General features: G+C 31.8%; 3 protein-coding genes across 4 annotated transcripts; 2 read left to right on the plus strand and 1 right to left on the minus strand.

Annotated features, from left to right (window-relative positions):
- The first annotated feature begins 1,005 nt into the window (after positions 1 to 1,005).
- On the plus strand, positions 1,006 to 4,934 carry LOC105120980 (uncharacterized). Of its 2 annotated transcripts, XM_011019432.1 has the most exons (4): positions 1,006 to 1,445; positions 1,532 to 1,765; positions 2,007 to 3,260; positions 4,272 to 4,934. In XM_011019432.1, exons 1-4 carry the CDS (start codon positions 1,174 to 1,176, stop codon positions 4,885 to 4,887), a joined length of 2,376 nt encoding a protein of 791 aa, XP_011017734.1. In that variant the 5' UTR covers positions 1,006 to 1,173; the 3' UTR covers positions 4,888 to 4,934. The 2 variants fall into 2 exon arrangements, with proteins under 2 accessions (XP_011017734.1, XP_011017735.1); XM_011019433.1 differs by lacking the exon at positions 1,006 to 1,445 and having other exon boundaries at positions 1,674 to 1,765; positions 2,023 to 3,260.
- Positions 4,935 to 11,720: 6,786 nt separating this feature from the next.
- Positions 11,721 to 13,148, plus strand: LOC105120981 (homeobox-leucine zipper protein HAT22-like). Its single transcript, XM_011019434.1, has 3 exons — positions 11,721 to 12,131; positions 12,528 to 12,607; positions 12,739 to 13,148. Exons 1-3 carry the CDS (start codon positions 11,796 to 11,798, stop codon positions 12,944 to 12,946), a joined length of 624 nt encoding a protein of 207 aa, XP_011017736.1. The 5' UTR covers positions 11,721 to 11,795; the 3' UTR covers positions 12,947 to 13,148.
- A 4,226-nt stretch (positions 13,149 to 17,374) lies between these two features.
- Positions 17,375 to 21,796, minus strand: LOC105120982 (protein trichome birefringence-like 5). Its single transcript, XM_011019435.1, is given in 6 exon segments — positions 17,375 to 17,640; positions 17,642 to 17,944; positions 18,241 to 18,399; positions 19,105 to 19,298; positions 19,866 to 20,058; positions 20,956 to 21,796. Coding segments are annotated over 6 exon segments (1,563 nt in total). The 5' UTR covers positions 21,585 to 21,796; the 3' UTR covers positions 17,375 to 17,555.
- Positions 21,797 to 22,562: the final 766 nt, after the last annotated feature.

A 22,562-nucleotide genomic window follows, 5' to 3' on the forward strand; every position in this document is an offset into this window, starting at 1 on the left:
AAGGCTTTCCATAGCAAAAAAGCTGGAAATTGGGGTGACCATACCCTGTATAAAAGCATCAATGATTCCAAACAACAAAACTGGCAGCTCGGGCTTGTTGAAGCATGCAGGCAGTTTAATAGAACCTCATTAGGATTCTCATCTACGCTGATGTTCTGTTCGTGTTCTTCAGCATGCACGGTATGTGTATAGAGTGAACCTCTGCTTCTGGATTTCTTAATGGAAAGTTTCTGGCTTCTAGACCTAGAGCCATCCCTTGAAATGGGCTCATCTCTCTCCACGGCTTTTTGTTTCTTTGAATTAGATTTTTTAGCTTCTTCTTGTGGATGAATTAATTGGGAATAGCTTCTCCTTCTGGATCTTTTATCAGCCCGTCATGACTGCCTGTAATGTTTGAAGATTTAGCTTAGGAACGACATAAATTTAAAGATTAAGCAACAGGTTTATCAATATAATACAATACAATACAATACAATCACAGCTGTTCGTTTACACATAACTTTCACCAGTGCATCTTGGACGATGCGTTCAGACTCAACATCAAGCGCGCTCGAGACTTCATCAAGGAGAATCGTTGGATTCTTCAATATAGCCCTTCTTCAATATACTAATTTTAAAAATAAAAAATAAAAAAATTATTTTCCTTTTCTATTTTCAATAAAATGTATATTTTTTCAAATTTTTTTGACACAATTCTCTTCTAAAAAAAAACAGAGATTTTTTTTTTTATTATTATTTCTAGCACTCCATGAGCTAGGAATGAACATAGAATCATCATGGCTTTTTTCTTGATTTTTTTATTTTGATCTTTCTCTATTTTTTTAACTCTCTTTTCAAATATTTTATTTTTATTTTTCAAATATTTTAAGATAAAAAATCTATATTTTTTACACATTTGACGCAAAAATTGATGGAATCATGACGTAGGGACCATTATTAAGAAAATATCTTGAGGAGAGGAACCTAATCAATTCGGAAAATAAAAGAGGGACCATACTAAGAAACCCCCAAAATTATAGGGATGCAATAAAATCTGATTAATGCCTTCTCTCTTCTCCTTCTTACCACCTCCAAATTCTTTTCACCGAAAAACAATAATTTACCCGAGCTTAATTTCCATAAACACACGAAAGAGTGAGCTAAGAAAAATTGCTAATCTGTAGCAACTGAAAAATGGAAATGGAGGCGCAGCAAGAAAACAGCAAGAAGAGAACCCGCAAAAGAAAAACAACGTCCCTTCTCTCCCTTAACAACACTACAACCATCTTCCCTCTCTTACTAGCCGCAGCAGCCCAACTCTCCAATTCTAAAAAAAACACACCCAACAATAGTTCCGAAATCTTAGTCAAGAAATGCTTAACCAAATTACACCAATCTATCCTTTCGAACAACCAAACATTTCCCATTTCTGTTCTCTCTTTGTTTCCCATCCTCATGAGCTCCAAGTAATTGTTTTGTCTCTCCTTTTTCTTTGGTGCATTTTATCGAACAGTTGGTGGGTGTTGCTAATTTTTGGAAATAATTGTTTTAGGTGTGCTGGAATTGCGTGTCGAAGTGCGGAGATTGTTGGGTTGGCTTCACTGGTGTCATTGGAAATGAATGAACTGGTTGCTTTGGATGAGGGGATAGTGAAAGGATTGATCTTGATGTTAGGGAGTGGAAAAAGGAAAGTTTCAGTGGCTGCTTGTAATGCCCTTTTGGATTTGTCTTCTACTTTGATCGGAAGACGAAGTTTGTTGGAATTCTCAGCCTTAGAATGGTTTATGTGAGTATTTTGAACTATGTTCCTCATTTCCTTTACAAGGGTTTGGTTACATATGTAATTTGGTTTGCTTGATTGCTTTAAAGTGTCCGGATTTTCATTTATGATGTAAAGAAAAATTCTTATCTGTTAATTTACTTAAAAGCTCTTTCTTTTTTTAAACTAAAGACTTTATTGTTTCTGTAAATATTTAGTGTTCAAAATGCGAATATTTCCTCCGGTATAATGACTTAACATCCATTAGTTTTGGATTCCTTCAGGTTCCTGCATCTTCGATAGTGGTTTCTTTATGTAATGAAGATCAGAGAAGTGTTGCCTGTGCCAGGATAGCTTTTAAAGAAGATGGGCATGCAGTTTCAATTCTTCACGCTGCTATTACTTTACTTAATACTTGCAACGAGGAGCAATTGGAAAAGATCCCATGGAAGCTGTCCCAAAAATTCTTGGTTTCTTTGAAAACGTTGTGGGAAAAGGTGCATGATCTGATGTTACTTGGCAATGCTTGGTCATCATGTCGAGATAGGGATTTAAATATGAGCAATGTTACAGTTAACAGCCTGGCAGAAAGTATTTTTAGGTTATCTATTAAGGACAGCGAATTTGTGATTCCTTTGCCATCTGTGTTAGTTGACAGAGTGATCTTCGGTTTGAGTGATCTAGGTTTTGAAAATTTCATGTTACATCACTGGGAATCATCTCCTTCTCTTGTAAGAAGGCTTTCAGGGTCCTTAACTGAGGAAAATGACATTTTAAGCTCATTTGCACAGTCTCTAAACTGTAAAGAACCATGTCCTACCTTTGTTGCATCCATTCTTCAAAGTTTTATTTCATGTGTACCTATTGCTTCAGACGAACTGAACATCATAAGTTTCCTAGAGGAGGTGAGAGGTGAATTGGGCTGTCCTATAATATATGAGCAGGACATACGGGTACTAAGAACAGAGCAGCCTTCAAAAGAAGAGGTTCATTTCTTTCAAAAGAAAGTTGATCCATGCTGCTTTAAGAAACTTGCTTTCAATAACGTGGATATTATGAAATGTGAAGAAGCATTTAAAGAGGGCTATACAATCGCGCTCCGTGGTGTTGAGTTCCGCTTTGCAAGTATTGCAGCTGTTGCAGATGCTTTAGCGTCTTTGTTTGGTCAACCATCAGTAGGTGCCAATATATACTTGACACCACCTAATTCTCAGGGCTTGGCTCGTCACTGTGATGACCACTGTGTGTTTGTATGCCAACTCTTTGGGACTAAGCAATGGACAATCTATCCACGACCAAATTTGCAGCTACCTCGCTTGTATGATCCTTTTGATAGAGAACATTGTCTTGGGGAACAGAATTCTTTAGCTGAATGTAGAAAGTTCCTGTTGAGGGAAGGTGACATCTTGTATATTCCAAGAGGCTTTCCTCATGAGGCATGTACACATGACGATGGTTCTAGTGATTTAGCCAGATTTTCCTTACATGTCACTTTTGGTGTTGAGGTGGAACCTCCATTTGAGTAAGTGAAAGTTCATCCTTGTTTTTTCAATGCAACAGATTTGTTTGGTCCTCCATATTGAAAAAAAGGTCTGCTTAGCAAATTTTATTTCATTTCGAGTCTCTAATTCAGTTAATTTATCAAATTAATGGAGTGGGATTTATTTAGCATGTAATTGCTCACAGCAGGATGGAATTAATCCTCACACCTCTCCCTTAGAAGACAGATACGCTTATGGCCAGTCAATGAATTACTGATTTTATTGGTTGATAATATCTAAGGATATCCTTACCTACATGTTCCCCCAGCAGTTACCTTTTACTGACAAAATCTGCCAAGGGCCATTTATCTGTTGAAGCTCGCTAATAATCTGGTTCTTCAAACTGAATAATAAATTACTCTGTAGGTCCATTCAATGTATGGGTTTGATTCTTTGTAACTTGTGAGCTGGCCTCTGAATGACCAATACACTCAAGAAATATGGCTCTATTAGAAATTATTGATGAATCCTGTGGATTTTGGGAGAGTGTAGTTTTAGTTGTTTAAGGATAAGGATTCTATGGAAGTGTACAACTGTATATGCAGTGATATGGAATCTTTGGATAGCTGAAATTTAAAGGGTCAGTCCTTATCAATGTAGTTATTTGCAAATTGATTGTTTTTCTTCTCTCCTTTTGTCTTTGGATAGCTGAATCTTGTAGTTTTTTATGCAGTAGTAGTATTCATGACTGACACTGTTCCCAAATGAAATGTTTATCGTTAATCCAGGACAGATATTCTACTTGGTGTTGCTTCAGAACAGTTTGGATGAATTGAATCCTGGAATTTCAAACCCTTGCATTGTTTCTGTATTCTAAAAGTTCTAATTGTGTAAATTTTGTGATCCGAGTTTCCAAAATTGGCATGGTTGGGGATTGAAAGATATGGTTATGGATATCTCATTAAAATTGGAATTTGTGATGAAATTAAGATTTGTGGCTATCTATGAGAGCGTTTTTAATGTGTGCCATGCTGTATGTTTCTTAATTGCAGGTGGGAGGGCTTTGCACATGTTGCACTCCATCGCTGGTACAAGACCCAAAAACAGCTGCATGGAGCTTCAGTTGAGCCATTGTCTGGAATTCTGGACCTCATGTCTGTGACTCTGTTGCATCTAATGATTGAATTAATTGGGGCCTCTGATTCTACCTTGCGGAAAGCTTCCTTAGTTGGTGCTCTCGTTTTGCCTTTGGAGATCGACGATTGGTTATATTTGAACCAGAAAACCACTTTCAACCACATAATTGATCAAATTAACAAGGCATCAATGTTCTTGGAAGTTTTCAGGAGTGTGGAATTAGCTATTGGAAAAAATGAAGATCCCTTTCGTCGAATGAGGTGGCTCAGGCTTCTCTATCAGGAGACAGAAACAATTCAAGAACATGATTGGAATGTACCTCTTGGTGAATTTAAAAATTTATTTCCTTCATGTGCTCAACACAAGGACATGACAGAAGCTGCATTCATGCAAGTTAAATCTAAGTTCTGTGATGAAGTGTTATTTGAGGATGTGATTGATGGCTATAAACTACTACTCGAGAAGTATAAGAAAGCCAGAAAGCAATATATGAATGGAATGCTCTCGCTACATTGCAGTGGATTTCGCTGAAGATGTTTTGTTGTGATATACATATATGAAACTTTTTATCTATTGTTTATTTTGAGTTTAAGAATTACTCTAATAAAAAATATAAATAGATGCACGCAAGTAATATGTATGCTTAAAAATGTAAATTATTTAATATAGATAAAATTTATTTATTAAAATATTTATTTATGTTATAGTCTTTATTGATCCTTTTATTTCTTAAAATTACAACAGCATAATTTAACAAAACAATGTTTCACTTTTTTAAACACTTATAATTACACAATCACAGTAACTAGTGGTAGTTATTTTATGTAAACCTTTAAAGAGAAACATATATTCTTGTATAAGACAAGATATCATAAAAGTTTGGGTTATAATTAAGCACGTGATTTTTATTTGATAAAGTTAAACAGGTGAAAGAATAAAAGTAACCTAGCATGCAAGCATATATATATATATATATAAAATAAGATAATAGATTAAACATCAAAATCCCAGCCAGCATGCATACTATTACATAGAAAATTAAAAAATATTTAAAGAAAATTAGTGTAAAAGGATGTTTAGGGCTGATGTAATAATTGTTTTTTAAAGTCTTTTTTATTTGAAAATACATCAAAATAATATATTATTTATTTTTAAAAAATTATTTTTGACATTACCACATTACAAAGATTAAAAAATATATAAAAAATAATTTTAAACATAACAAAATAATTTGAAAAACACAATTTCAACATATTTCTAAATACAACTAAAATTTAAGATATTTACTTGTTGAAGAATTTAAAATAAAGAACATATAATAGTTGTTGTTGTTAATAATTAATTATTTATTATTAAAATTTTATTTTTTAATATTTAATACAAACAAATAGATGCAATCAATCTTCCATGATTGCAACAACTTTACTTTAAAAGTATGCGTTTACTTAAAAGACTCAATGAATTAAAAAAATATTGTACTTAAAATCTCCCTACGAGTATAAGAACTTAAGCCCTAAAATGCGGAGGAAAAAAAAAGGGGGGAAAGTAATTTTTGAAACCAAAACCCATGAATAATAAATTTCAAAAATTATTAAAATTAATTTTCATTATTTTACCTTAATTATCTACCATAAAAAGGAATAAAAACCTAATATTTTCTTAACCTTAAAACCAAATGTTTTTCCTTTTACAAAATATTTAAGAGATGAAGAAAATTAATTGTTACTCGATATAGATGAATGGAATGGCAAAAAAAATATATATCTTTTATGGGCCAAATAATTATTTTATAATAAAATTTAAATCCAAATCTAAAATATATAAATTAGTAAAAAAAAAAAAAACAAAACCAAACTCTTATAAGCACATAATCATTATAAAATAATGATAGTCACTTTATAGGTATATTTTGAAGAGGAAGACATACAAAAAATAAACATAAAATCATACTCAATTTAACAAAAGATTATTGCTTATACCACCAATGATTTCCACCATCGAAAAGAAAAGGAAGGCATATCGAATACATAAATAATCGAAATCTCCAAGTACCTAATATGTATATATATACCTATTTCATACCTAATACATTACCTTATTTAACTATCTCTTTCTGTACAAATAGAGATGTCCATCGTTCTTCACCTCCACAAAAGTACTTGCGAAGACTTAAGGAGAATATTTGTTGCACTCTTACCGACTGGGAGACATGGCCAAGTTTCTCCACTATGTTCTGTTTATTTTTGCAACAGGTAAATATTTCATTCCTTCGATTTTCCTCCTAAACATGGCGCTAAGGTAGGGTTATGTATTTGCTCATTCAATAACGAAGAATCTGAAAACACGAATTCATGGTTTATATATTTCTTTCCTTTTGGTTTCGTGTGCATGATGATCATTATATGCAGTTGCAACCATGGAGCTCTCGGCAGAGGCTAATGTATGCACCAGGGATATAGGGGTTTGCGCTCCGTCGTGCGGTGATATATGTGCTTCGAAATATCCTAAAGGTGGCAAGGGAGCTTGTCAGGGTGATCGTTGTGTTTGCTTCTATGAATGTGGGACGGAGAAGAGGTGCAACGTTTGTCTGGGTCGTTGTTCAGCGCAGTGCAATGATGCGTGTTGTGCTGCAAAATGTGCTCAGCAAGGTCCTCTAAGTAAAGGGTTTTGTGATAGTTTAGGTTTTACTTTATTGTGTCAATGCAGCTATGATTGTTCTTAAAACCAATCTACTGATAGAATATTTCTCGTCGCATTTAAGGTTTGGCAAGATTAAGAACTGGCTGGGAGAACATTTAATAAAACGTTGGCAATTTTAATTATATCTATTTTGTGATTCTCAATTTCAATCATTCTATCAGTAGATTTATATCATCTCATGTTTCAAAACTCACGTAGAATTGCCGAAGCAGCATGGCCTCTCATAGATGTACACAACACCAGAAGAAAAACAGCAAGAAAAAGTAATATAGAATTATTAAGCATAATATATTTGATTTCATAAACTAAATATAAAAAAAAATAAAACTAACTAAGAAAAAACAACTTTTTTAAAAAAAAATTCTCGCTTCAATCTCTCTACCAGTTACAATACTTGTCTTTATATTTAAATTACTGTTATCTTGATCTTATAGATATTTAGTTAAAGCTCTCAAACCTCTTTTTTGTTTTCACTTAATGTTATAATAATTTTAGATATTAATTTTAGTTTTTTATGTTAGATCTTATAAAGTAATAAATTTATATTTGCTTTAATAGTAAACTTGTAATCAGATCAACATAACTTAAATTAAATTTTTATTATTATTATTATGTACATTTTATATTATTTTTTTTGCACTTAACCTCTAATTTATCAATAAGAATACTATTAATTACATCATCTTGTTATTATTGTCATTATTGTTGTTATCATTATCAATAAATTATCATCAAAATAAATATAATAAATTAATAAAAAAAATATCAGTTTATACCTACCTCATTATAAATCAAATCATTATAATCTCCCTGACACTTATACCAATTAATAAGTTGTTTCCTCTGTTTTCCCCTTTGAAACAAGTTTTTGAAGATTACCATAGATTTGTGATAACTCTCCACTTGATCCTTTAATTATTTTTATTCATCTCAATTAATTGATAAGATAATTCTTCAACTTGTTTATGGAGCTTTATCATTAATAATGTCTAGATTAATTTTATAATTTGTCTTTGAATATTTTTTATTACTAGTTTCTAAGCATCTTTTTTTCAAGAGATAATTTTATCATCCTTTTCTACATGAGCATGTTTTATTTGGTAATCTCTTCCTACCATGATATTCAACCGTACACAACTAACTATTAGAAATGATTGAACTCTAATACTAACAAAAATAATAAAAGAAAAATAACAAATACAAACAACACAAAATTATATTAAATAGAGTTAATACCATACAAGAATTTTAACTTCAAATTTTATTATTGAGTATTTCTAAGAACTAGTTTGCATATCAATTAAAATTAAATTCTTTGTCTAAATAGTTTTAAAAATGCACATGAATACCGTGGTGCGCACATTATAAATGCGCATGGATATCCTAGTGAATTATAAAGAATAATTAATTTTAAGTGTTTAAATTAAGGTTCGGACTTAGAAGTTAAAAGAATATAGCAAATTAAATCTCCTTCATTACCACCCTACCTTTTCCCATTTCGAATTAAATTATGAGTAATACACCAATCAGTTGTAACACGAAAACGACTGAAATATTTTTCTTCTCCGAAAAGGTATTGAATGTAAACCTCTCTTTTATAATCAAATAAAAGAGTTAGTGCTTTGAATTATTTTTATAGAGTTTTAGTGGGCTGGATCTATGTCTACAACGTAATCATAAATATTCATAGCAAAGTAGAAGAATAAATAAGATGGAAAATACGAGACAAAAATTAAAAAAATAATTTGCTGTGTTATTTTTTTTAATCATATCTCGTCTAATTGAGACTTTTTATTTCAATCATTCTCAATTCTTGTGGATGAACTGGGCTTCTGCTAGATGTCAGTCCCAGTAGCTGGTTCGGGCAATGAGAGCATATTTATATAGGTTTTCATAGGATGATAGTAGGTATTATGATTATGGTTTAAAATGTTTTTTATTTAAAAATATATTAAAATAATATTTTTTATTTTAAAAAATAATTTTTAATATTAATATATTAAAATAATTTAAAAATATAAAAAACTTATTTTGAATAAAAAAATAAAAAATTTTAAAGATACAGTTTGCATTGCATTTTTAAATAAATATTAAAATAATATTTTTTTTATTATTAAATTTATATTTGGTTGAAATTTAGTTTTATTAATATCTTAATTTAATAAAAAAAATCCAGTTTGATTCAAGATTTCCAAGGTGAAAGAACCCACGGAGTTAAGCTAGTTTAATAAATATGAAGAATTTAGAGTAAAAAATCAATATTACAAGTGAGCAGTTTAGTAAGATCCATTCATTTCGAAATTATTAATTATGCCGTTTCTAGTGGATTCTTTCAACCCTATCATAATATTGGGTAAATTACGTTTAATGGGCATAATTACTGGTCAATTCAACAGTTCAATTGCATTGACTGTGTAGATGGAAATTATTTATTTATTCATTTATTTTGCAATAGTGTTTTGAAGAAATTTATATCACCCTTGATTATTAATCAAACTATATGTGTTCTTAAAATTTATAACTGATGAGGCTATTATCCTCACGTATTAGTTAGAAGAATAGGGCTTTATTGTTTATATGATATTAAGAATATTTTTTTTATTGTAAGATGCTTTTTAAAGGATAAATTTTATTGGAAATAATATGGAACAATATCTTATGATAGGATACTTTATTAGTTAACGTTATTTATAAAAATGAGTCATGTATTTTATCTAAGCTTATTATCTATAAAGTTTTGATTAGATCATTATTTTATATCGATTATGAAATGAGAGTTTTGATTGCTTATATAGCACAAGGGGCATCTCTCTCACTAAAAATTTAAAAAATAAAACTTACTAAAAATAAGTAAGACAATACCTCATGATGGATTTATCTTACACACACAACCACCTTTATTAATTGAGAGATTAATTAAAAAAAATACAATTCACCTACAGAATTTAGCCTCGTGACTATATTAACCTAGTGATAATGACCTTTTTTCTTAATAAAACTAAGAGGCCCGTGTTCAACTCCCCTTGAGACGGGGAATTAGGCCTCGTTTAACAAAAATCCTTTCAAGGCTTAACTCTTAAGACATCGTGCGTAGGATCTAGGATACACTCCAGTGTCGTTTTGTGCTCTCAAATTGCTAGCACCTGTGTTTTTTTTGGATGGAATCCTGGTTTCTCAAACTTTGGTGCTGTAAATAATTATAAAAAGGCTCTTGCAGCTTGACCTTGTGTAATTTAAAGGAAAACCAGAAACATGAAGCTATTATACAAATGTATTTTGGATCATAAATACCCACAATAATGTGGACTTCCACCAGGACTTTAAAATATTCTTGGTTAAGTATATTTTTGTGAAAAAAAACATGAAAACATCCCCTGTTTATAATAATTATCTCCATATCCTTCTGTTTTTCTTTCTCGTAACAGTGCTCTAACCAAATACTATGTCTCTCAAGAAAATTATGCCCTCTCTACTCTTGTGGTATCCTTGTAGGGATCCAGATAGCTAAACATAGCTCACCCAACTCGGTAAAATAAACATAAATTGGTGAGGTTCGTAGTAGGTAAGATATGAAGTGAAAAATATATAGTAAAGAAAAATGATTTAATCGCACACATTAATTTACTAAATGGTGACCAGTGGTAGATCTAAACAGGTTGTATAGGAATTTTTTTATTGGAATTTATTGAAAAGGAAATATAATTAACTTAACTTGTTACGTCTCCTCTAGCCAGATATACTCTTTACTGCAAAAGCATCTTCAATATATTTAAAGCAGGTGCGCTGATGTTTGATCTTGCCAGAAACTTTTTTAAAATTTATTTATTTTTGTTGATATATTTATAAAAATAATATTCTATAAAGAGTGTGTTTGTAAGGAAAAGTATACGCAAATATATACAAAAGGTTGTGCATATATAGAAATCAATGAGTGGTATCATATAACTGATTTACTTCCCATATATATGTGATGAGAATTATCATATTAAATATTTGTATGTGCTATAAGATTTTTTTTTTACTTACATTAATGTTTTTATAGACTTATTCCTCGAATAAATAACATCGAGGATGAAATATCTTATGTTTTTTAATTACTATTTTATTACAAAAGTATAGAATATAACTAATAATACGGGTTTTTACTCGTATATATCAAAATCAAATCATGATTGGATTTTACAACTTTCATTTGTACTGCAACGATATCTATATGTAATTATCAACTTGATTCTAAAGAACACTGCTGGGCATCATCATATGAACATATGATTAGTTGTTTGCACATGCATAGACAAATTGACTCCAAATTCAAAACAAAGAATTCTTTTGTTTTCTTAAATAGGGAAAGTGTTTGGAAATTTAAGGTCTAGTGGGCAATAGACTAAAAATGAATCAAGTCTAGAAGTAATTAATTATTAATTAAAATCCCGTGGAAATCGCAAAGTCAAACATGATATGGCTTTGAGGGAGTTTTGGTTTCCCTAAAAGGGGTCATAGCTCTAACGCACGCCATTAATCCCCTTTCATCAAATATATTTATATTGATACTCTATTACTCAATTTTAGTTGTCATTAGTGCACTAATTAATCAACAAAATATATTTAAAATCATTTATATATTCCTAAATAACATCCAATTCAATCTTGTATAAAGTCACCTCCTAACCCCTTCTTTCCATTTGCCAATTATATTCATCATCTCTTTCTCTTCTGTCCTCTCATCTCTCTCACTGGACATGGAAGCAGAAGGATACTGTGACACAAGACTCGGGCTTGGACTAGGTGGTGAAAACCATGAGCCATGGCCACAGAAAAAGAAGGAGAAGCCCGTGGTACGTTTAGACCTCTCATTTACACTGTGCCCGAAAAACGATGCCATGGACATGGATCATCATGACAAGGCGGAGGGGATATGTTTCAAGTCTGAAGAAGATGAAGAATATGGAATTAAGAGACGTGATGATTCCATTGATAGTAACATCGATGGTTCTGGCAGAAAGAAACTCAGGCTTACAAAAGAGCAATCCAGCTTGCTCGAGGAGAGCTTCAGAAGGCATACCACTCTTAATCCGGTACCCTTTTGACCAGCTCTTCTTGTCTCTTTCGTTTATTTCCTCGTCCTTGAGCAGTTACTTCTGGCTATCCTGCTAAAAGCAACACAAATTTTCCATCTCTTGATCTTGATAAGATATCAGAAAATTAAAATAATATATGTTTTTTTTTTAAGGTTTCATTATTGTAAGTACTTATGATTAATAAATATATTGGTTTGGAAACTTTAATTTTTAAAATTACAAATTTCTTCACGCATGAACTTTTTATAAATCCTTGATCCAGATATCAAAAACTTCAAATTAGGATGCCTGTAATATTTGCTTTGTTTATTGTTTGTCCTTTTGTTTAATTAACTCTTGTTATTTAATTTATTTATCCAGTGACTTGATGAAATATTCACTACGTGCATGCAGGCTCAAAAGCATTCACTCGCCGAGCAATTGAATTTGAAGCCAAGACAAGTTGAAGTTTGGTTTCAGAACAGGAGAGCAAGGTATAACTCAGTTTGCACATTAAATTCCACGATATCTCTGTTTTTTTGTCTGTCGGTTTCTTCTGGGTTTTCAGTTTCTTTTCCATAGTTAAAACTACTCCCAATAATGACAACAAAACAATAACATGCAGGACCAAGCTGAAGCAAACAGAGGTAGACTGTGAGTTCTTGAAAAAATGTTGTGAAAGCTTAAGCAATGAGAATAGAAGACTGAAGAAAGAATTGCAGCAGTTAAGGTCACAGAAAATGGGACGATCATCACCATTATACACTCAGCTTGCCAAGGAAGCCACAATTACAATGTGTTGTTCTTCATGTAAAGGAAAGTATCACGACTAACCACAAAAATGTAGCGGTTTTTGACATGGTCCATAAGAGCTAGTCAGCAATTTTAATTAATTGCAAAGCGGCTATAATTAATGGCGGTAGAAAATTAATGATTTTAGTAGGTTTATTATATATAGATGAGAAATTGTTATCAACACTACTTGGTGTAAATCAGCTATTAATTAGTCAGAATTAAAATGCCAAATAATTTGAAGTGTGGAATGGTTGAAGGGGGCAGGGTGTGCCCCAAGTCTTCTCCTGATTAGAAAAGAGAGCTTGCGGTAGAATAACAGAACAATTTGTTCGTGGAATTCTGTGGGAATTAAATTGATCAACATCCTTCTACACGGCTTGATTTTGACCAAATTGGTTTCTTATATTTTCTTCTCTCTCTCTTGCAAACGTTGAAAAGTACCTATTATATTTATATAAACAGTTATTAAATTCGATCTTGGTGCATCATTCAGTTCATAGATTAGAGATTAATTAGGTAGACTCAGGTGTTTTTAAAAATAATATTATTTAAAAAATTAAAAAAATTAAAAAAATCAAGTCAGGTTTTAACAAAATCAACTAGATTTAACTTGATCAATTTTTATTTAATTAAATTTAAAATCCAACCCATATCATATAATTATTATATATTATGTTGTTGTTAATAATAAAAGGAGATGTTAAAAAAATTGTAATAAATAAATGGATTACGGTAGAAAAAATCTGTTTAAACTTAAACTTAAAAGCAAAAAAACAATTTGAAGATATTCTGATAGTTAATTAAAAACCTTAAAAAAAAAGGGTATATAATAAAGTTATTTGAAAATCTACAAGAGGTGTTTGAAGCGGTATGAGGCATACAAAGCTTAGGACAATCATGATCGTTAATGCCATGGTGGGGTTTGAATGATTATTGACCTTGATTTTTCTTGTTTTTATGAATACTTTTCTTATCAAGCAATCGCATAAAACTCAAAATCAATTTTTCTTGTTCCATAATATTAATTGGCAATGAAATGAAATAGATACAGTCAAAGTTGTCTTTCCTTGAATCCCCTGCATATATAAATAAAAGAAGGAGGAGGAGGAGGAGGAGGTGGTGGTGGTGGTGGAGGAGGAGGAGGTAAGTCAAGGCTGTCACCATATGTCGAAAGGGAAAGGATGGAATTCTAAAGTGTTGAAGGATTTGCAAGTCAAAATATTAAATTGGAAAAACATCGATAGAACAACCAATTATTTTAGTAGTTTCGCAATGAAACTGCAAAAAAATCAATTAAAATATTTAGATTATGTTTCTTTTGCGGAAATATTTGTATGAAAACTATTTTTTATTTTTTAATTAAAATAAATACTGAAAAATGCATTAATAAAAAGTATATTTCAGTCAACTGTTGAATAGTATCTATTTAGAAAAAAAAAACATATTTTAATATCAAGAAAAGAGAGAAAATTCTTCTTAGCAATATTAACTTATTATATGTATCAATACCACCATGACACTCACCATATAACCACCGTTCATCTTCACTCTACTATTACAGCCACTACGATCACTATTTTATTTTTAATATTTTTAATATAATTATTATTTTATTATAATCTCAACATAATTTTCTACCACTAATATTGATTACCATCTCCGCATTACCGTCATCAATCACGATTTTATTACTAAAATAACAATTATTTTATCATTATCACATCGTAATCAGTAACATTATTACTAATTATCAATTCTTATACTATAATAATCATTTTATTCACAAACATTGCAATTTTCTTATCTTATTGTCTTTATACAAAAATCATTAATGAAAATTAATTTATTTTACAGAAAAACGCATTTCAAAAATGAAAAATGACTTTTTTTTTAAAAAAAAAGTGTTTTTCATGAAAAATAAAAATATATATTTTTCATAAATAAGACTAACTATTGAAATAAAGGAGTGTACGAGTGAAAACAATTCTCTCAACAAGACTAGCTATTCCTTCTTTCATAATTAATTAACACTGGTTGGTTAAGAAGGCAAGGTAACTGGAAAAAAAAAAAAAAAAAAAAACAGATCATTGACAATTACTAACAACTCCCATGTCAATTCCAAGAGGGTATCTTCGTATAAATTCTTAACTATTCCTTACATGTAATGCTGAATAAATTAAATCTTCCTTAATCTAAGTGGATGCTTGAAGGATCAAGTTAAATCTGGGAATCTTATTTGGAGGTTTAAGTCTAAGAACAGGATCATCCCTCGTATATAGTCCAAGCTTATTAGGCCTTGTGTTTAGACAAGAAAATTAATAATAATACTGCCTTTAACCCAATTGATTACATCATTGTCTGCGCTAAAAACAATTATTGTTCAAACTAAAACAAAAAACAAAAAAAAAAAAAAGGAAAAGAAGAAGAAGAAGAAAGTTCTTATAATATTGTTCAAGATCCAATACTATTGCCAACAAAAAGAAAATGAAAAAAAATAAAAAATTGTTCATTGACATGAGTGACACGAATGAGTGCTTAATCCATACCAGAAAATTTAATATGGTGTGCCTAATGGAAGGTGCACTGCCCCAGTGTCTTAAGCCCCACCCACCTTTAGGTCATGAGTGCCGAAGTAATCCACCAAAATGAGCTAAGTTGTATTCATTCCTTAGGTATCATATATAGACGAAGGTCCCCTACAATCCAAGTTTCAAGGGGGTGACATTATTAATAAATGATGCTTCTAATTAATTAGTAAATAATCTCAACCGTATAATTAACTGGTCCAAATTATTAGGAGCACATGCCTTGTCCAAATTATTTGCTGATAGCTTCTTGAAACCCTTGGAATGTAGTGGAATTTATATGATTTAATTCAGTTATAATTATCAAGCCATGGTAGGTTTAGTTTCTTTAATTTCCTTGTAATCTAGTTTAACAACCTCTAGAGCAGGCTAATTAAGTAAATGAAACCAAACTCCAATAATATTGTACTTCCTATCAATTGAGGAATTTAAAAGGGGTTTGTTTTTTTAAATGGTAAAGTGTATAGATAAAAATAACTAACAAATAATAACAAGCAAAAACAACACAGAATACTGTTAAATAAAGTTATTACATAAAAAAACTTAATTCAAGATTTACTATTTAATACTTCCTCTAATTAAAATTTTAGCCATTTTGATTAAAAAATAAAATAAATTGTTAAAATTAATAAATTAAATAATTATATAATACATAATTATTCTTTCTAAACCACTTGATTATTTCTAGAACCCATCAACATTCTAAATTATTTATATATATATTATTCGAATATGCATGGATTCGGCAAGCCTATTTCGATAAGCATTTAATTAATTACACGAAAAAATAATATAAACGATTAATTATATAAGACAAAGAAATTCACTCCCATAATTATGAAGTTCGACTTCAGCATCTAATTTTTCTTTATCATAATAAAGATTGAGTAATAAGTTGCTGCATCATTAATAAGGTTGGCACCATGACGCCTACCATGATTATAACTTCCATTAATCTTCCATCAAAGCAACTTGATGTAGAACTACAGAGGCTAAGTCGTAAAATTAAGTTAATTGAGGGACCAGATTTAATTTTTTAAACAATAAAGGGTATTTTCAAACCAACTTGCATATCAATCAAGATTAAATCCTCTTTCCGAAGGATCTTACATATGCACCCTCCACATCGGCTTAGTATCTCTAGAAGAACTTAATGAACTCTCCTCCATGCTAGCATAAAGGTTTTGGTGCAGACGGTTCAAACGAGTCTGATGGTTCTGTAAAGTAAGTTATGGATCTGCCATTGATCATGCAAAAAGTCTAAACAGATTTATTTATGGACAAGCAAAACATAATTAAGACTAAAAAAAAATTGTTAACATCAAGCTAACAATTTGTATAAATTAATCATAAATTTTTACTTTATTATTGAATCAGACTTAAATTTTGATAGATAATTTTACAGGTCTAATTTTATATATATATAAACAAGAACGTCAAAAACAAGAATATTGGAATTATAACATGTTTATTATTTACAAGCATAAAACAAGTCAAATTTCTCTTGTTAGAAAAATACGCAGCATGTCTACGTTTCTTGGAAGCTTTTCATACTGTTCACTTGTTTTGCTATTTAGGTAGTGAAGATCATTGGATAAAACTAAGTCCAGATCTTAACCCAAAATGACAGCAACCATTCTTGTTGTTACCTGGTTGACTTTTCTTGCGGGCAGAAAAAGAAATATTATACCCAAAAAATAAAAAGGCAGATTGACCAAGCAGCTGAAACTACAATGTGATGGACCCATGTTTCATGGTCCAGGCCGAGAAGCGGAGTCTGGTGGCAACTGCTTTAATCTAAGGCATTATTTCGTGGAAACCTTCTCGAAAAAAGGCCCATCACAGAAGCAACCTCAAGTGTTGAAGAGGCAAGACCAGAGGTAGTCAAACTTCTCCAATCATCAGTAAACCTTTCACATATGCATATATGTTTATACATATGCATGTATATATCATGCACCAATAAATGGCTGTAAGAAAAAGTATTTTTCCATGACTTGCACATCCAGAATTCACATTGCAAGTCTTGTACAACACAGAACTTGGAATTCTCCGTACCTAGTCAAAGTAAAACTAAAAAAAAATTTCCCTGTTGAAAATGGGAAGCGAAGATTGCTGTTTCAACTCCTGGAAACTGTTTGTTGAAGCAAAGTTGCATATATCAGCTCATTCCATGCATCAGGGACGCCTGGAACACACCAATGGCTGCAGTCTTGGCGCCTTGTTGAAACCTTTATCCCTGCAGTTGCGTTCTTGCCAAAGATTGATGGATGTCCATCCTTTCGAAAATTGGTCAACCTTGTCACATTTAGCAGTGTAACTGGATTCTTCATTTCCTGGATTACCTCCTCTACTATCTTCATTTTGACAGGATAGTTGTTGAGAATTGCCCCACTTAAAACTGGTTCAGTCTCCCCATTGCATGTCCCTCCTGAATCCCAGTCCCCACCTCTGCTAGTTGGAAATAATGTTGAAAGAAATAAATAATTGAGTATTCATAACTGCTTCAACAAAACAGTTGCTTTCTTCAAGAAAAGTTCTGAATATAGAAAGAGTGACGGAGACGATCTATGCTGTGACTACTAATTAACAGGCTCCAATATTAACTAAAGGAGTTTTCCACATTTCTTAATGCCAAAGAAAAAGGAAAATTGAGTAAAATATACTCTCTCCTCTATCCTGTTTATAACATAAACAAGGTCTAGGGATGAAAGACCAGTTGGAAAAAAACTGAAGCAAAAATGTACCTGAAATGGGCTGAGGAGTATCCACGATAGAACACTAACTGCTTTTTCGGATCCACATTTTGGTCAATCCATTTTGCCCAGGTCTTCAGAGCCCTTCTGTAAGCTTCAACTGCATCAAACTTTGGATAGAGATAGTCACCTTCTTTATAGTAATTTTTCCTGCACAATTAAGCAATATCTGTAACCTTCTTATTGCAAGTTCTAGACACACACACACACACACAAATAATTAAGAGAGAGCAAACACGTGATAGACACAACCTGCAAGGACATACTTTACTGAATGGGACTTGTACCATTATGGTTTCATAGTTAAAACACACGCTTAGATATTTATAAATCAATTAAACTAAATAATCTGGATACAAGCTAAGGTTCATACAAGCGAACTTTCCTGCAATATGCAGGGCATAGAATTGTTACCAGAAGGGACTAATTTCTGGTCTCAAAAATAGGTAAAAAGCGATTCCTACACAAATCTCACCTTTTCTTTTTGTTCAATACTAATTTCGTTGGTTTTTTTCTACTAACACCAAAAGAAAAAAAGAGGACCAGAGTCGCTCTCAAACTAGAAATAGCAGAGTGGGTGCCATTTAACCTAATTAATAAAGCCACTTGGTGATGTCCCAATAGTCCAGAGTTAAACCCCACACACATATTTGTTAAGAAAGAAAAATCTCATTCCACATCAATGAGAGGGATCATGGGAGTGGGAGGATTGCCATTGCCATTCAACCTAACTACTGGACCAAACAGAGCAGAGGGAAATAATATAAACATGGAAAAATACTATCATGTTTTAATGATATAACAAATCCAAGTGGTATCACAATTCAAAATATAATGACAACAATCCAAACATACCCTCGAGCTGTCTTTCCATGTGTCCACCAGTGCCCAGTATTAAAAACCAGAATGTCAGCCCTCTTCCATCGGCCAGCTGTCTTGTCAATTACATCTATAGATAAAGTTGGATTTGAGCTTCCTTGTGCATTTATGCGCACCCCTTCTTTCACAAGGAAATGTGACCTCACAAATTCCACAGTACACTCATAATCCTGCCCAAGCACCTATTAACATCATCAACCTGTTTTTTTTTTTGGGGGAAGAATAAACAATGATGACATGCTGTATTTACAAATTATGTTTTTATGAATAGATTGTTGTATATCCAGACGGAATCTTGTGGATTCCAATGAGAGAGAATTTATGTGTAAATGACAAAACCCAGTTATGAAACCAATAAATTTTTTGAACGAGAAACAAATGAGAAAATAATTTATAAAGAAATTTTTTATGCAGGTACAGCAGTTTTATATTAAAATATATGCAAAATTTCAAAGAGTTTTCTAGAAGAAATGGATGATTCCCAACAAGGACAAGGTATCATTGCAGCCATGCACACATATCACCATTCATATCTGTAAGAAGTATGTGCTCAAGAAAGAATGCATCAACTAAATTTTTGGAATGTTGCTGGCCTTTTTCTGACCCTCTATCTTTGCTCAATTTAACTACTATAACATTGGTTAATGCTATATTCTGCTCTCGATAGAGGAGTAAACAACAGAAGCAGCATAAAGAAACTATTGAAGCAGTATAATTATATAAAAATATATGATTACCACAAATTTGAAAACATAGTAGCCTCTTCCCTTCGTTATCTTGTTGCCATGGATCTCAAACATTTTGCTCTTATCAGGCAGGCCTTCACGGAGAAGACATAGCATCGATTCAAACTGATTTCGATTCACGGAGTCTCCAACTAGCATAAGCCTCTTCCCTCTCAATCTTGTCAAGAAGTCTGTTGCATTAAACCTACGAGTGAAATGCGAATGCAGAAAAAGAACTGCATTTCTGATAAATATGTAACATTATTGAAAATAATGAGGCTCAGCATAATGTAGTTCGTATGTATCCAATGTGGCCAAAATCACTTTTGCTTAAATAGTCTGGAAAAAAGTGTCACACAGAGGAGAAGCTAGGATTTATTAGTGGCAATGAATAGTCCAAGTTAAATAAGTGAATAAACACACACATGCATATATTTACACATACAGATTAACTGAAGACAGACATCATTATCTATAACCATTATGCTTCCATCATAATTAAGTATTATCCTACCTCATTTCCAAGGACTTGGACTCCAATTTCATTCTTATATTAATGAATTTAAAGGAACGAGTAGTTTTAAGAACCTTGGTAAACTTCTGCTTGAATGATGGGAAAACATGATAAATTGTAAAACCAACGCAGAAGAAGGTGCTCTAGCATATAAAATTTCACTTACACCACCAAAAATGTCCATAAAAAAGAAGAGGAGAGAAAATAAGCACCGGGGGACTGAAGTTCTACTACACACATACTAGAATTATTAAGCATTAAACCAACAAACTCACTACTTACAGCAGCAATATACAAGTTTTAGTAACCGAGGAAATAGCAAAATAATCTTGCAGCAAGCCACTGAGGTTGGTAAGTAGACGAGAGAAACATATGGAAAGACAAATAAGGCACAAGATTGCAGAAGAAAGAATTGATTGCAAAAGCAACCAGCGATCTCCACTTCTATAAATAATATCACATTGCCTCAAAGGCCAAATTTTTGCAATATCTCCTAAATCATTGACATACAAGTACATTGTGCACCTAAATAGACTATAAAAACAATTATTACAAACAGAATAAGTAGAAGAAAAAAAAAGCACAAACCTTGGAAGATCACAATCATAAGGCTTCCAACGCCATTTAAGATAATCAGAATCTTTCCTTCCATTGCCTTGGCAATCAAAGGCCTCATCAACATAAGGACAAGAACCAGCTTCATAAATCGGATACTCTTCATCTTTCACCCAAGTACCCATATAAAGATCACAACTTTTCAAACTCTCCATCAACTTATCATCATCATTACCATTCAAATCCGCACCAGACTCCAAATTCCTATCTGGGTCCTTCTCGTTTTCACTAGAAACCTCCACATTTGTTGAGTTATCACTCGAACCCCCACCAGACTCAAAATCCCCATCTGGGTTGTCTTTCTCATTTTCAGCAGACACCTCCACTTTTGTTGAATCATCACCAGTTTTGGACTCAATAGTCTCATTTCGAGAAACGGGTTGGTGAGTCGCTGAGTCAACTGGTTGTTCGGAGTCAGGAAGGGTGAAATTGGGGGAGGAAGTGAGGGGGGCAGTAGCTGTTTGTGGAAAGAAATCTCTGTAGAAAGAGAGAGAGGGCTCAAGAGCTCGTTTGTTGAAGAGGAAAACTGTCAAAAGGAATGAGACAAGGAATACAGAGGTTATTACAGCGTTGCGGTTGTTGAAAGAAGAGGAATTTGCCATGGTTTTGTTTTGCTGGATTTGGAGAACATGTTCTGTTGTTTCTGTTCTGTTTTCTTGTTGACAGAGGAGAAAGATCAAAAAAGAAAAGAATAAACAGGAGGGATTTGTAGTTGAGAAGAGAATTTTTGCTCTGGGGTTGGGGAGTTTTCTGATGGCTCTAGCTCCTCGGGCTTGCAACTTTGCTGGGGAATTTTGTAGTTTGGGAATTAGCCCAAATGCTCTTATTCTCTCCTACAATTAATTTCTTTCGACCTTGACCAAGCAATTCATAATCTTATTTTATTTAAGTCGGGTTTTAATTTGAATTAAAAAAATTGATTTAACCAAACCAAGCTCAATCAGATTAATATCAAATAATTTTTTTAATATAAAAATAATATTATTTTAATAAAAACCAATTACTTTTTAGATTTAAGCATAAATTGATGAATTTATTTCCTTGAAAGTAAGTTATTTTAGTTAAGCTATTTAATTATAAAGTTTATGAAAATCTTATTTTTCAAAAATATGATTTTTGATGGTTAAAATGAATTTACCCAGTCATATTATGCATTAAAATCAAACACAACTAAGCTCTAGTCAATTATATCAAAAGATTTTATAGCATTTTAATTTTTCTCTTTAATCTCTCAATATCACCACCAACAACATTATTAGAAATAATTTCTTATGAAACAAATATATGTTTATAATTTCTCAATTTTCACCTTAAGTTTCTCTATCTAAATGGAAGTTTTGGGCTTCGAATCCTATATTATGATAAGAATAATAAAAAAAAATTGGTTTTACTTTAAAACAAATATATGTTTATAGTTTCAATTATACATAGTTCCTTGTAATGTAGGGAGATGAGATCAATTGAAGCCATAGGAATATGTTTACTCCTGCAACAAGAGTAAAGATATGGTCCAAGAAAACTATGATGACCTCAAGTTATTAGTGATTTTAATTAAACCCGGTTTAAATCTAGATCAAATC

Source organism: Populus euphratica, unplaced genomic scaffold, assembly GCF_000495115.2.
Source record: "Populus euphratica unplaced genomic scaffold, PopEup_1.0 scaffold31.1, whole genome shotgun sequence".
In the NCBI taxonomy this organism is placed as follows: domain Eukaryota; kingdom Viridiplantae; phylum Streptophyta; class Magnoliopsida; order Malpighiales; family Salicaceae; genus Populus; species Populus euphratica.

What these genes read in the sequence shown, in the direction of transcription:
- LOC105120980 (XM_011019432.1), top strand. Translation starts at nt 1,174, where the DNA reads ATGGAAATGGAGGCGCAGCAAGAAAACAGCAAGAAGAGAACCCGCAAA. An exon ending in CCCATCCTCATGAGCTCCAA is followed by an intron (nt 1,446 to 1,531) that starts GTAATTGTTTTG and finishes TAATTGTTTTAG; the next exon opens with GTGTGCTGGAATTGCGTGTC. An exon ending in GAGGTGGAACCTCCATTTGA is followed by an intron (nt 3,261 to 4,271) that starts GTAAGTGAAAGT and finishes TCTTAATTGCAG; the next exon opens with GTGGGAGGGCTTTGCACATG.
- LOC105120981 (XM_011019434.1), top strand. Translation starts at nt 11,796, where the DNA reads ATGGAAGCAGAAGGATACTGTGACACAAGACTCGGGCTTGGACTAGGT. An exon ending in GGCATACCACTCTTAATCCG is followed by an intron (nt 12,132 to 12,527) that starts GTACCCTTTTGA and finishes ACGTGCATGCAG; the next exon opens with GCTCAAAAGCATTCACTCGC. An exon ending in TTTCAGAACAGGAGAGCAAG is followed by an intron (nt 12,608 to 12,738) that starts GTATAACTCAGT and finishes AATAACATGCAG; the next exon opens with GACCAAGCTGAAGCAAACAG.